Below are 15,222 nucleotides of genomic sequence, written 5' to 3'. Positions count from 1 at the left end.
TAATAGCCTACATGTGCATAGACATTAAGCACACGATTAACCTTCAGCATTTTGAATGACTTATTTCCCGCTCCTGCTTAAAGATTGACTCGTTAAATCTTTGTTCCCACGGCCTATGGCATGTGCGTCTGGCCGGGGGGGGGGGGGGGGGGGAGGGGGGCATCTGGGACGGTACCCTGATAACTCACTTGATTATAGCGCTCATTTAGCATTCAATTAGCGGCAAATCGGTATGCTGAGAATTCCGATTTGAAGGTCTATTAGTATTAGTGCTAGATTAATTTAAGGGCTTGAAAGAAAAATTAAAAGGTAAGTAACTGTGTTCAAAAATAAAAATCCCCCCTTCTCATGAACTTAATCTTGATTGCGAGAATGACGGGATGTGGGGATATCGATGTAGACATTGAAACATCTTGTCATTGCCTTCTTCCCCCTTATTTATCTCCCTCTTTCTTCCCCTTTTACAACTACCCGTTTCAAACACATTGGCCCGAATTCACAAAGCAAGGTTTGAACTCAGACCAAGGTTTGAGCTCAAACCTCCTTTTTTTTCGCCAAACCTCCTCTTGTTCTTTACAAACCAGGTTTGTAAAAAAACGCGTAAAAACGCGTCATATGACGTACGAAAACCAAGGTTTGTCGACAAACCTCCTTTGTGAATGCGGCCAAAGTTTCTACCATGAGTCTGAAGGGCACATGTCCCTTTGCCCTTATTGATCCTTGTTTACACCATCAGTCGTACCGAGGAGTTTTAAAAGCTAGAGACCTAACTGGCAACAAAATAATTATTCCAAGCAGCTGCCGTTTTCTCTGGTTGCACAATATAATCTACTGGTGTGATGTTACCTTTGATGTCCGAGGTTCGAAGCCATCAGTATCATTGGAAAGCTTGGGAAGTGATATTTTTTTTTCACTTTATATTTCACTTTTTATATGAACTGACAAGGGGAAAATCGAACAGATGATAGAATATGAATACAAAAGCCTAATTATGTCAAGAAATTTGCTTACATTGTGTGATAGCAATATTGTGTGATAGCAACATTGTGTGATAGCAGCTTAAATTTGTGAAACATATTTTGAAAAATTACAGTCCTAAAACCTACAATTTGATACTTTTCCTATTACTTCCGGCTCACGAAAATAAAAAGTGAATTTGTTCATGTATAGTTAATTATGATGTTATCAGATTAGTGCCCCCACATGCCCAGTCGATTAATTTTAATTACTATTTCAGGAAATTTTTCTCCATTTCCTTTCGCTTGCCTCATGTAAAGGTAAGCACTGTGTACTGCTCGTATTATCAGACGAGTGGTAGCGACAGGTAATCATCATTACAAAAACATATTTCCCTTTGAATGCGGCCCGTTAGTTTGCAGCTATAGGCAGGAATCTTTTGTCTATATCTGCAAGGAAGATCCAGTTAAGCACATGCCTGACATATTTTGTACTGGCGGCATCGAAGATGGTACAAGGGGAATGAGCTAGATAGGACTCCATGCATCTCTTAAAACTCCTTGGTCGTACTTTAATTCATGGTACACTTCACTGCTACTTTCATTAAACTTGTTTCATTTTCATTGAGTTTCAAGTTTTACACACACTCTCACACTTGCATGAGGAAGAAGGAAATTGTTATGAACGCCAGTTTCTTTACACTTTAAATTATTTCCGGCTCATCATATAACATCCATAAAATGAACACATTCTAAAAGGTGTCAGTTGACAATATCGGAGAACCATTAATATTAGGCATACTTTATTCAATGACATCATAGTGCTGTGATGCTTTGCGTATGTTCTTCACTTTAATGCAAATTCAATTTATGTTTCCTACTTTATTTGCTCTCGTTTCGACATCATCATTATCATCATTATCACCATCTTGAAGAAAGTTTGATTGAAATATTTACGACACACACGCAATTTTGTTGATCTACTAGCTTCTGACGTGTTTTACGGTGATTTACAGGCAGATTTCAAAACCATCGCGATAAGATCTGGAAAATAGTGTTTCCTTCTTCAAGAGAGACTTTGTGTTTGCATATTGATGTGACGTGTTGATTTGCTAATTGCCTATTATGGAATCGCGTTGTCATATAATGCCATGCCTCACAATATTCTTCTGCAGTACACGTAAGTTGAAATCTTTTTATTTAATATATCTTATTGAGCAACACATATTTCAATTTCCATGTGTTATAATCAAATTACTGATTTTAAACCGGCGATGTTATTTCGAATCAGAATATGTATAAAGGTCAAGGTTCGCTCCGGGTGCTGGGGTGGGGACACAGTGTCCCCTATTTTTTCCTTCATTTTTTGTCCCTTCCCCTTCTAAGAGTGCCTCTTTTTATCTCTGAAGAATACCCCTTTACATTTTTGATAAGTGCCCCTTTTATTGTTGACACTCGATCGCTTCTTTTCCCTTTCTGATAGGCAGGCAGGCATATAGCCAAGATCGGTTGAACTTTTTTGGACCCCTTTTTTTTACCTCGATCGATTTAATGTATGTGCCCCCTAAACATCAAACTCTGACTACGTGCCTGCTGATAGGTGCCCTTTTTAATTCTGATAAATGCACATACCCCTCCTCATAAATGCCCCTTTTTTTCTCTGGCGTGAGCAACCTTTTCACTTTTACTTTGACACATAATACTAATCTTTTGATAGATTTATAAGTGTTCTTTTCCCTTTTGATAAGTGCCCATTTTCCTTCCTCCATAACATGTGCCCCAAATTTAAAGTGACTAAGATCAACATTTGTTTTAAATTTTCCCCAAAGCTCGCTATTAAATGTAGTTCATGTAAATAAATTATGTAACTTATTAAAGGTATTTTTAATCTCTCATAATAAGATTGTGCTTATAAAACCCGATAAGGATTGTTTTTCCTCTTTAAAAGATTGGTCGCAATTAATGCGACCTCACACATCTTAGAAAATTATTAAAGACTATTCCAACCATCTCATTAAATTGCTATGTAAAGGGAGAAATAAATATTGAAATAATCCCAGATAGATGTATTAATCGCAATGTCAGCGTATGTTAAATTCTAAAAATTGTATATTTTCACTTTGAGGTTACCCTTTGAAGGTGCCCTTTCCCCCATTAATGTGCCCTTTTTGCCCCCCCCCCCCCCACACTTTAGAGGATGCTCCGCTCTGCCGCTCCTGCTTTGTACTACTCCCACACATTCACCTTAGTCGTTCGCCATGTACAGTCTTTTTTTTCCTTTTCTTAAAAGTAGATTTTGAAAATCCCGAAAAGTTTTATTGGTTAAGGGGCTTTCACACCGGGCCTTGCGTAGAGTTGCGTAGAGTTGCGTACCGACTACGCCGATCGTACGCAACCCGAATGGGTACGCGAGATGAACGCAAAAAATTAAACATGTTTAATTTTTTTCGCGTACCTTCGGCGTAGACACTATACGCTGACAGTACGCAATCTGTACGCAAGTCTACGCAATCTGTACGCAAGTCTACGCAATACTACGCAACTGTACGCCAAGTCTACGCAACTGTACGCCAAGCCTACGCAACTGTACGCCAAGCCTACGCAACAATACGCTACCCTACGCCAGTCCGACGAAGCATTAAAAACGTATTTTTTTTTGTATATACCTGGATGTAAACTTGACAGGTAGTGATCATTATTTTGAAGGGAAATGCTATTTTTGTTTAAATGTGTGCGTTCTCACATTAATTCTTTTCATGAAGAAAAAGTGTTTCTTTGACTTTATTTTGTATTTTTTTGCTTGTAATTCTGTTTGTACTTCTACAAGGTATTTCAGACTGACATGTTTTGTTTTGTTGTGGTTTATTCAAATTGTGATGTTGACATCTCAGGCTGTTGATATAATAAACAGAGATAATATTCACAAACTGATGCCTCATGCAAACGTTATTATGTTTTGTGGAAATCTGTATGTATTTGTGTCGGTTTGTTTGCTTGTGTGTACGTTTGTGTTCCTGGTTGTTTATTTGTAATATAATTTTGTTTAATTGAAATGAGCAAAGAAATAATTTTGCCTCACTCTGTTAGTTAGACTGAGTGAGTGTGTATGTCAGAAGTATTTCTTTTAAATCTAATAAATGACTAACATTTTTATCATTACATTGTCACACACATATACGCTACGGACAACAGCTATCCCCAATAAACAAAATCACGTGAAAATCACGTCAATATCAAGGTATCGACTTGAGGAGAGTTACGTTCTTCAAACACCGGACATTTACGTAAATGTGTTAATACGTTTATTGCATTAGGTAACTTGAAACACACGTACACTAAATCACGCAATTGTCACTGCAATATCACCATTATAATAACGTGATTATCCCTACCTTAGAGACCATGGTTTGTAAACCTAATACTCCCGTGTTTGTTTGGTTATGAAATTACATCTTCATACACGAAATTATCGCGTCACAGAAACACGTGAAGCGTTAGTGATAGTTTTAGTCAAAATATCTGCGTGAAATTCACGTGAATATTACGAGGCTGACTTGAGATGAATCATGTTCTTCATTCACGTGAAATTTACGTCGAAGAGGAAGTATGCTACTGTAACCCGCGTTCAACCCAATAATTACGCAAATGTTACACAATAAATGAACCAAAATAATGACGTTCTCATCCCGTTTCTGAACATCGTGTCTTGGATCTTCCATAATTACGTCCAGGCGCGCCGGAAGCAGTTTGGGATTAAAGGGGGTTGGGTGGGGGGGGGGGGGGGGGGTGCAAACATCCCAGAAGAGAAAGCTAGTTGCAACTGGTCCAGTTGATGAACCATTTAATGCCAACTGGTAACCCTGGAAATTGAAATGGGCTAAATGATCCAGTTGATCCAGGCCAGTTATAATTCAACTGGTCTAGCTGAGCCATTAGAACCATTTGGTAAAACTTCCAACCAGTTGAACAGCAACAATACTTCATTACTGGTACGTCTGTATTTCCAATGTAAGGGCATTGGTAATAAGTAGACTTACATAATTTAATTAATCGAAAAAATTTCGTATACTTGTACTTTATTGAAATTATTTTAGTTCACAGTTAATGTTTCCCTTATTCATGTTTAACTATTTATACGAAGTAGCGAAATGTCCTAATAACTGGAAATTTATATTTGTAGTATTTTCGAAATGAATTGCATATAACTAAATCATCAGTAATTAAGAAATATGCTGTAAATTCAGATAAATTGTTTAAAAAACATAGATCTGCACGCACCCCATATTCAATATGCAAATGAATTGGTGTCAGCTGGGTCAACTCGAAATATGCCAACGCTCAGTCATCAACTGGTGCAACTGGAAATATGCACACTCCAGTTATCAACTGGTGCAATGAAAATATGCCAACAGTCAGTTATCAACTGGTGAAAATAGAAATATGCCAACAGTCACGGGATTATCACCACGGAACTTAAATGGTACTGTGAAACCATCAAGACACCCAAGAATAACTCATTTTCACACATGGAAAACACGGAATACCCAGCTTATATTAATAATCCGTTTGAGTCACGCGATCATCACCGCGGAACTGCTGGCAACTTTGACTACGATTTAAATAGGTGTTTTAAGACACCTAATAATGACTAATTTTTCACACCTAAAAGTCACGTATGCCCTGCTTAGATTATTATTCCGTTTGAGTCACGAGATCATCACCGCGGAACTGCTGGCAACTTTGACTACCATTTAAATAGGTGTTTTAAGACACCTAATAATTACTAATTTTTCACACCTAAATATCTCGGATTCACAGCTTAGATTAGTAATCAGTTTTAACTACGTGATCATCACCAAGAAAGTTATGGTAACTTTGAAACCATTTAAATAGGTGTTTTAAGACACCTACTAATGACTAATTTTTCACACCTAAAAGTCACGTATGACCAGCTTAGATCAATAATCCGTTTGAGTCAAGAGATCATCACCGCGGAACTTATGGCAACTTTGACTACCATTTAAAAAGGTGTTTTAAAACACTTAATAATTACTAATTTTCACACCTACATATCACGTTTTCACAGCTTAGATTAGTAATCAGCTTGAGCCACGTGATCATAACCAAGAAATTTATGGTAACTTTGAAACCTTTTAAAGAGGTGTGTAAGACACCTCAGAATTACTAGTTGAATATAACCAGAGATTCACGGACAGAACAATAAGACGATTAGCCGTTGTAAGTAACGTGATTAATACTATCAACCTTTGATAACCTATGAAACCAATCAATAAAGGTGCTTACAAGACCAAATAATTACGTATTTATCGCCACCATCGGTTAACTGACAACAAACTCGTTGCTTGGTCAAGTGGTTATTTGGTCATAAACACTTGATTTACAGAGGTAAGTGGAATCACGTTACTCCAGTCGCGTGATAAACTGGTGGTTTTTAGGTCAGATGAAAACGTGAACAGGAGTACCTTTTTTGTTTAAATGAAGGCACGTGTCGATAACGTTTAAATCTAGTTCAAAAGGCACTATACTTTAAAATCACTTAAAATACACTCCCAAAAGAGGTTACTTTTTGGTGTTCTGTTTATTGGGTCGTCTTCAAACTTTCAGGAAACTGAAATGAAATAAAATGAACTGGAATGATATTTTACAAATGAGTGAAAAAGGGATTTTGTCAACAAGTATCACTAGACTTCTGTCCACATTTATTCACAAATCAAAATAAGCGCTCAATTTTGTTGGCGTTTTAAGGTATCAAATCACATCACGTGACCTTGCAATGTACATCAAAAGAAAGTTCATTTATTACCCTTTTGAATGATACATAGTACAATAATGTAGTACATCCACAAAAATGTCTGCATTTTTTTGGAAAATAAAATGTTGAACAAATTAACATATACTGCAAAATAACCTCAGCAGTTGTTAATACCTTACTAAAATACTGAAATTGTAACGGTCAAAACATGTACCAAACGCCACTTTTTACTATTAAAACTTATGGCAGGTTTATAAATGTTATTTTCTTCACTCGGACACGGACCAACAGAAGAACAGCCTTTGGCTGAAGTTGGTGCCGTGCAAAAATAAAATAAACTGAAAAACTGAACTCACTATTTTACGCAAATTGGCGTTTCAGCCCTATTTCACGCATGCAAAAGAGACCCACCGCCCCTTGGATGTCACAGTTTGTCAGAATGTTATTATTATACTAAGATCAAGTTATGTTCATACGTAATAACATATACAATTATTTGTACACTGCACAGTTCGTTTATACAATAAATTGAACTGTCTTTTTAACATATTTTTTTTTATTATATAGGTTTATAAAGCGCCAATGGCTACAATCGCGGCTCCTACGAGCGTCTATTGCATTTTTTACATGGCATTTTCGCACACAGTAAGGAACCGTACGCAACCGTAAGCAACCCTACGCCAGGCCTACGCAAGCGTAGGTAACCCTACGCCAATTGCCTACGCCGTAGGTACGCGGTGCCTACGCACAGGGTACGTAACTATACGCCATCGTACGCAAGCCTACGCATAACATACGCAGGGACTACGCCGAAGCATCAATTTATTCGTGAGTACGCAGCTTAACTTCGGCGTAGTCAGTACGCAACACTACGCAACTCTACGCAGATCCGGTGTGAAAGGGGCTTGTATTTAACAGGAAATTACAGCTTTATTTTTGTTCTCTCTCTCCCCCTCTCCTCTTACCATCTTCTATAACCCCCCCCCCCCTCTCTCTCTCTCTCTCTCTTTATCTCTCTTGCTTTTCTCCTTCTTTCTCCCTATTACTGTCTCCATCTCTCTTCCAATTTTTTCAATTTCTGCATTTCAGTTTTCGCTCCAGGTCTGAATGGTGATATCATAGATATTAATGAGCATTACAATGCCATCAAGCCGAACGGAAGAGTCTGCTTTTCGAAGTCCAATTCAAGTGTTATCTTCAAGAGGGACTGCAAAGACTGCATCTACAGTGGGTCAAAGGTCAAATTGAATGGAGAGGTCAGGACTGTCACAGAGATTTTGGACACAACGGGAACAACATGCAACAACAAGTCTATAGTGATGGGTAATTACAATGAAAAATATATATTAGAATTTGGTGTAAAGTTTGTAATAGTCAGGCGTTGTTTTAAAATAATGATTTGGGAAGGGGCGGGTCTTGAATTCATTAAAGTTCTTCTTATGCCTCGCTTAATTAAACCAATCTATAAGGAAGACGTTTAGGGGAGGGGCTTGTGCCCCAAATCCCCATTTAGAACAGCTACTGTGTACACTAGTAGTTATAGTAAACCTTGTAAAAGATGACTTGTTCAGAACAAGGATAAGCACTCACAAGGGTCATTGACCAGCAATATACATATTAGGCATGGAGATAATAATTGAATATGAGAAAAAAAGGTATAAGCATGAGATAAAAGGGGATATATGTTACATTATTAGACATTATAATGTTGAAATTAGAAATAAGGGGAGAAAAACTACAATGTTGATAATATGTGACTTAACTTCCTACAATTTCTTTTCTTTGCTTCACTATTTTGTCGGTAAATTATCGTTATTGGTTGGCCTTTGCATGCAGAATAAATCAATTGTTAATTCTCTAATAAAAAAATCAACTCCACCACGGAGCGTGTGGGCGGGAGGGGGGGGGGGTGTGCTCAGTCTTGCAACCTTCAATTGTCTCTTTAGTTTTCCAATAATAGCACGGTTTCGCAGAAAGTGAAAATACCCTTTGAATCATGATAAAATACAACCCCTCATTTTATGTCCGTTTTTAACAGTTATTGTTTGAAATACAACATATGTTTTGGTTTCGATCTATTAATTTGTTTCTGCATTGAAGCTCTATGATGCATGTAGAGTATCACCATTTTTACTGGGAAATATCCTTCTCACAAGTTTCACCTTGAGTAGTGATCTTTTTTTAGATACGATTCTGTCTGTACATATCTCTCTACATAACTTCGAAAATATCAATCGACAAAGTCTCATTTCATTTAATTTTTTCATTTATTTATTTCAACGCCAAGATAAAAACAAGATTATATGATCTTCAAAAAGCTAACATGAACTGAGAGGATCATGAAAACCACATATGGCGTGTTAACAATGATCCTTAAACATATTCACAAAATAGCAATAGCTTTGTAACATAATTTACATAAAATGAAGAATACAAACAAGGAAGACAAAGAAAATAGAGAAAAGAAGGAAACACCATTGCATAAACACCAATATTATAAGTTTTCAGAATTCGTCAAAAAGAAAATTGCACATATATTTGTTTACATTTTTTGATTGCCTTACTTAATAGTTTTCTTAATTAATAAAGGAAGTTTTATCCATAAAACTGAACCAAGATAGAGGATGGAAGATTGTGTTATCAAGATACGATTAGAGGGGGGATGAATATCATTTGCTGATCAATCTCTTTAGGCGCGTGCGCAGGATTTTTTTTCAAGAGGGGGGGGGGGGGGGGGTTAAAAATTGAAAATCACGCCGTAAATTTCGCAACGACTCAGCCGACTGCTGAATAAGCGGAGGGGGTGGGGGGGGGGGGGGTGGGGGATAAGAGGACATTTTTTGTTTTGTTGAGCGAGGGGTAAGGCCCGGCCCCCCACTCAGTGTTATTTAGGGTACGCATATGCGTGTTCCAACCGACCCCCCCCCCCCTTTTCAGCAAAAGTCCGGTGTGTAAAGTCAATACGGCTCGACCTTTTTCTTTTGTTACGAAAAGGACATTTTGGCAACACGCATGGGGTCCGTCCGTTCTCGGAGTGGGGGGGGGGGGGGGGGGGGGGTAAGGTCACCTTTTTGGGTCACCTATTACCACAATTTTTATTTTTTTAATTGTTTTTATTAATATATATATATATATATATATATATATATATATATTTCAAAAGGGGGGGGGTTCTCCAAAACACACACATAAACAAAAAGTTACAGGGGGCGGGGGTTCTAACCCCACCCCTCATGTGTACGCTCCTGAATCTCTTAATGATTCATCCCACACCCTTTTATCGATGGATTTTCAAACCAAAGCTAGTGAAGTTGTTTGTGTTAGGACATGTTATTATTTCCCTGTAAAAGTATATAGTAGCAACGTAGAACTTCTTTTTGAATTTTCATTTCAAATTGTACAAAAGATCATTAGTAGCATAGTTTGTGAAAATTATATTTGTGAGTAAAAGCCTATTAATTCAACTTGGAAGTATAACGTAGCAACGAATCATTTGCTTTTAATGGTTGACTTCGCATGTGGACCTTGTGGCAGATTAGTCTTGTGCTAGACAAGTTATCCAAAATAAGTCCACTACTACTTACATTACTACTGACTACTACTCCTACTACTAGTATTTATACTACTACTAGTATTTATCTACTACTAGTATTTATACTACTACTACTACTACTACTACTACTACTACTACTACTTCTACTACTACTACTACTACTACTACTACTTCTACTACTAAATCACTGATACATGTACTACTGCAACTACTTCTGCTATACTTCTACAACTATACTAAATCATTTCTTCTACTACTACTACTACTACTACTACTACTACTACTACTACTACTACTATTTAGTGCCATGAATACGTGCTTGTGAAATACATGTTTCTGATTAAAACGTAATATTTCCCCGTGTAAGCATAGAGTCGAAAAAAAAATAGTTTCCAGTTGAAGGTTGACTTCACATAGTTACAACATATCATTAGACAACTGAATAGTAGCAAAAATTCGTGTTCGTGACATATTTCTACCGATTCCTATTACGTATACAATTTAATACATTTCATATGTTTGTGATGTGAAGCAATTTTGTTCTCATGCTGATCGTTAAAAAATGTCATGATTAGAACAATTATAATCCATAATTTTAATTCACTTTTTACTTAAGCAACTATTCAGAATAAATTTTAGAAACTCTCCCCTTCCCACTTGATTTTGCAGTCATAGAACAAAAGACGCAGAAGCCGGAACTGTATGTTGCTTGTTTCATTGGTGGTTTCCTCACCTCTCTTGCCGTTGTCATGGTGATTTTACTCATGAAGAAGCGACTTTGTGGCAAAGATGAGCAGTACACAATGAACGGTATAGTGTGATTACTTACAAACTTTATTAGGCTGTTTAAGAAACCCTTGATGGACTTATTTTCCGGCAATGGAACAAGGGGCTTATGCCCCCCTAGTCTGTATTTCCAAAGAATAAGAAGTTAACTATTAAGCAGAACATTTACATTACCACTTGAAAAGGACTGTATTATAGTGTAGGTGATAAGGAAAAACAGATCAGAATGCCTAAATCACTAAATATTTGATCATTTCGTAGCATGAATTAACAAAGAAAAAAAAAAGGATCAAATAAATAATTTAAGGCATTCGTAAATGTAAAGTGACGGTTTAATGCGTGGTTAGAACAAAAAATGCTCGACCTAAAAAATTGCCCTTGCAGTGATGATTAATGTTTAAAAGGCAGTGCATTGCGTATAATGTTATACTGTATTTCACGTATGTGTCAGAAATGGTAATATTTTAATACTTATTAGACCGAATTATCTCTCCTTTGGTCTGTGAAGAGAGTCAGATGTTCGGAAAATGTACAAAGGAAATTCAATAAATCCTTTTTTATAAATTATTTTTTATTTGCTTTCTAACAGAAATTTCAGGAATGACTCCTAATGGATTCCTGTCTAGTGGAACGGAAAATGCTGAAGGCGATATAAATGCACCTGCCGAAAATACTTTGGTAAGAAATTTAAAAACATTTTTCTGTTTTCAGTCAAGGAAAGTAAATCTTATGTCATCTTCTGGCCAGTCACAAAACAAGTAACCATTTATCCATATCATGAAATTGAAGGGAGACTGCAATATGAAAATCATTTCACCTCAACAGTTACACACTCGTCACTCTTGTTCATCCATTGCTCCTCATTTGTGGAACTAACTCCCTATCCCCTCTCTCTCCATGGGATTGTCAGTATAAAACATTTCAAATCGGGCTTTCAAATCAAAACCCACCTATTTCAGAAAATGTGAAATACCTTATTTGGGGAACCTGCGCCTTTTCATATTAAAAATAAAATAAATGTGGCGTCATGTAACGTGATGTGAATCATCAAATCATAAAGGCTCCTTTACAGCGGTGAATGTACGATTATCAGAAAAGGGGAGCAGACATTATTTTCTTAAAGCCCCTTTGCACTAGTTATGCCAGTAGGGATTAGACCTCTCTGCATGGTCACTGACAGGTGATTATTTCATCAAACCAGCTCTCAATAAACATGAGAAAAAAAAGGGACCATGGGGACCAATGGTCACCGATTAGGATTTGATTGCTATATAGAGGGCGCAAGTAGCAATAAGTCGTGTAGTGGGGCTTGAAGCGAGGGGTGGCTATACTTTCTTTAAAATACTATGGCTGTGAAGATGTGTTATTATGTATATTCTCCTTGTAATTCTTCTTCTCCTTCTCCATCTTCTTCCTATTATTATTAACATTATTATTATTATCGTTATTTGATTGTGGTACCCTGAATAATAATTGTGCAATCATCTGTAACTCCTTTTCACTTTAACCCCCCCTCTCTCTCTCTCTCTCTCTCTCTCCTAGTCACTCTTCAGTCTCTACATATTATTTCTCTCTTTTCTTTGCCTTACAACTCCATCACCAGGAACCCCCTGATCTATGTAGTTTGCTTGTACTTAATTGTCAGGGATCTTGTCGCCTGGCCAGTTCTGTTTGAACTAAGTTTTTAAGTTTTTCTCTAATCGTGTTTTAATGTCTACTGATTCTATTATGTATTCATAACTGAAAAATAGAATGATAGTATTTATAATGCGCTTTTTGACACCACATGAAAAAGGCACAAGAAAAAGAAAAATACAAACATGATATTACATAAAAACCGATACGACTTAAATAATAAGTGTAAGTCTACTGGAAAGCAATTTTGAGCAGATGACATTTTAGGGCACTTTTAGCAATCTCTACTCAGAATATTGTAAATTTGATGTACTTTTAGGGATTATGGCGCTTAGTATTGATTAAATTAACCCGTATTAAATGTTTTATATTTTACCTTTAGGAAATAGCAGACGGAAGGAAACCAATCGTCAAATCCAGACGACACTCTTCATTTCGCAAAAGCTCCATTAAAGCGAAGACTGACGCCATGAATCGAGTGGAAACTACGAAACCAATAGACATGATAGCAAACCCAATTTCGGTGCCGCCCGAGAAGACGTATAAAGAAAATTACGTGCCATCAGATAAGCTAAAGCGTCATGGATGCTTTGTGAAAGACGAAACAATTTATGAGAATGTTAAGAGGCCAGGGAAACGCATGAAGCCGTATTCTGCTGAGCCACGTTTCGCGGTTAATAGTTAATACTTATAATTTAAATCGTGTAACTAAAATGAAGGTATTTTAGTATAATTTGTGCTACTAGTACTACTCATCATCAGTAGTACAGCGCTTCTTTTCAGTGGCAGCACTGTGGTCTGCTGGTAAAGGCTCTTGACTCTCATAATGAGAGGCCCCGAGTTCGAACCCTGGTGCTTTCATCGTTGGACTAGGTGATTTAACCAGGTTGGTCCCTCTCGACCCAGGTGTACATAATAAGAGGATACAAGAGGACAGAAGTAATACAATCAAACCTGTCTATAGCGACCACCCAAGGGAAACACAAAAAGTGGTCTTTATAGACATGTGTTCTTTGTAAACAGGTTTCTTTAGTACATGTTTCAATGATAAACCATTTTCAAGGGAAACACAAAAAGTGGTCTTTATAGACAGGTGTTCTTTGTAAACAGGTTTCTTTAGTACATGTTTCAATGATAAACCATTTTCAAGGGAAACAAAAAATGTGGTCTTTGTAGACAGGTGGTCACTAGAGCAGGCAAAGGCCCTTGCTCTGAGTAAGGGAGGTTATTATTATCATGACTGTTATAATAATGATGATAACAATTGTTGAAAGAATAAGAAGACAGCGAATCTATGTTTCGGATTGAGGCCCGCATCTTGTGTTTACACTAGTAGTTCATTGTCATTGGTCTTTGGTCATTTTCCTGTCTAACATGAATCATTTATATTAAATATTTAGTGTACCATTATGTAAATGTGTATATCAATAGAGAGAGAGAGAGAGAGAGAGAGAGAGAGAGAGAGAGAGAGAGACAACAACATAGTACTTACATTGAAACAAATGTCATAATTGTAAGTAGCAATCGATACACTTTCTGCACTTAATAGTTAATCACTCTGTAAGTCCTTACGATTTGAAAAATATATCATCACGTCTGATGTTCAAGTATTTAGAATGGTGAGCATCAGTATCATATAGATATCCATTGCGAGGAATTACCATTGTCAGCTTGTAGGCATTTATAGGCACTTACGATTCTACCTTTAAAAAGAAAATCTCTTAAAGATATGACGAAAGAGTGACATATAAACGTTGACCACCGTAATTAAATGCTATCCTTTGCTCGGACTAAAAGACTGCCAGCATTTAAATTGCATGACAGATACACGAAATCTTTATCTGACTACATTGGTTCATTATCCGTTGCGATTTTACAGGGTACATTATCTAGGTACATCTTTGTATTAATGACTGCGTACTATACACTTGTCAAATAAATGTTTACTTCCGCTTAAAGCTTTTTTGCTGAGCTTACTTGAATGTACGTGTATACAAAAAAAAGGTAACGTCCTTTCTACTGTTAAAGTGGTTTTGATAGCAAGTTACTCTGAAGGAAATCGGAGAAACAGATTGTGACGTGTCAAACGACATATGATACGTTACAAGTTATATGCACAATTCTTATTTGATATAAAACTTAATAACACTGTTAAAAAAAATCTTCCACATGCTTCCACAAAAAATGACCGACTTTGGATATATTTGCTGATCAGGATCCTTTCATTTTTCTTAGTTTAGGAGATATGACAACATGCTATCCATAATTAATGTTAAGTTATTCACGAGGGGAAGTTGCTAAGAAGGAAACGTAAAATAACCACTGTACAACGAAATGCAACGCTTGTCTTCAATTACGTCACAGTTGATGAACGAATTCGCTAATCATATAATCCCTTCGATTACGGGTAGGGCAAGGTATAAAACATTAACATGTCTGATCATTATTCAATTCATTTCAAAGTTCCTCCTCTGAACTGTATGTCTGTTTTTTTTCTTCTTCATCTTGTAACAGAGGCT

The 15,222-nt window shown here is 36.8% G+C and overlaps 1 protein-coding gene across 1 annotated transcript; it reads left to right on the top strand.

The window, feature by feature from the left end:
• Nucleotides 1–1,431: 1,431 nt before the first annotated feature.
• LOC105441522 lies at nt 1,432–13,720 on the top strand. Its single transcript, XM_030977581.1, has 5 exons — nt 1,432–2,136; nt 7,819–8,052; nt 10,952–11,092; nt 11,658–11,746; nt 13,086–13,720. Exons 1-5 carry the CDS (start codon nt 2,082–2,084, stop codon nt 13,386–13,388), a joined length of 822 nt encoding a protein of 273 aa, XP_030833441.1. The 5' UTR covers nt 1,432–2,081; the 3' UTR covers nt 13,389–13,720.
• The last annotated feature ends 1,502 nt before the right edge of the window (nt 13,721–15,222 follow it).

This window comes from Strongylocentrotus purpuratus, unplaced genomic scaffold (genome assembly GCF_000002235.5).
Source record: "Strongylocentrotus purpuratus isolate Spur 01 unplaced genomic scaffold, Spur_5.0 spur5_scaffold_1, whole genome shotgun sequence".
Taxonomy (NCBI): domain Eukaryota; kingdom Metazoa; phylum Echinodermata; class Echinoidea; order Camarodonta; family Strongylocentrotidae; genus Strongylocentrotus; species Strongylocentrotus purpuratus.
The sequence above is the reverse complement of the archived record's forward strand: the minus strand, read 5'-3'. Positions and strand labels throughout refer to the sequence as shown.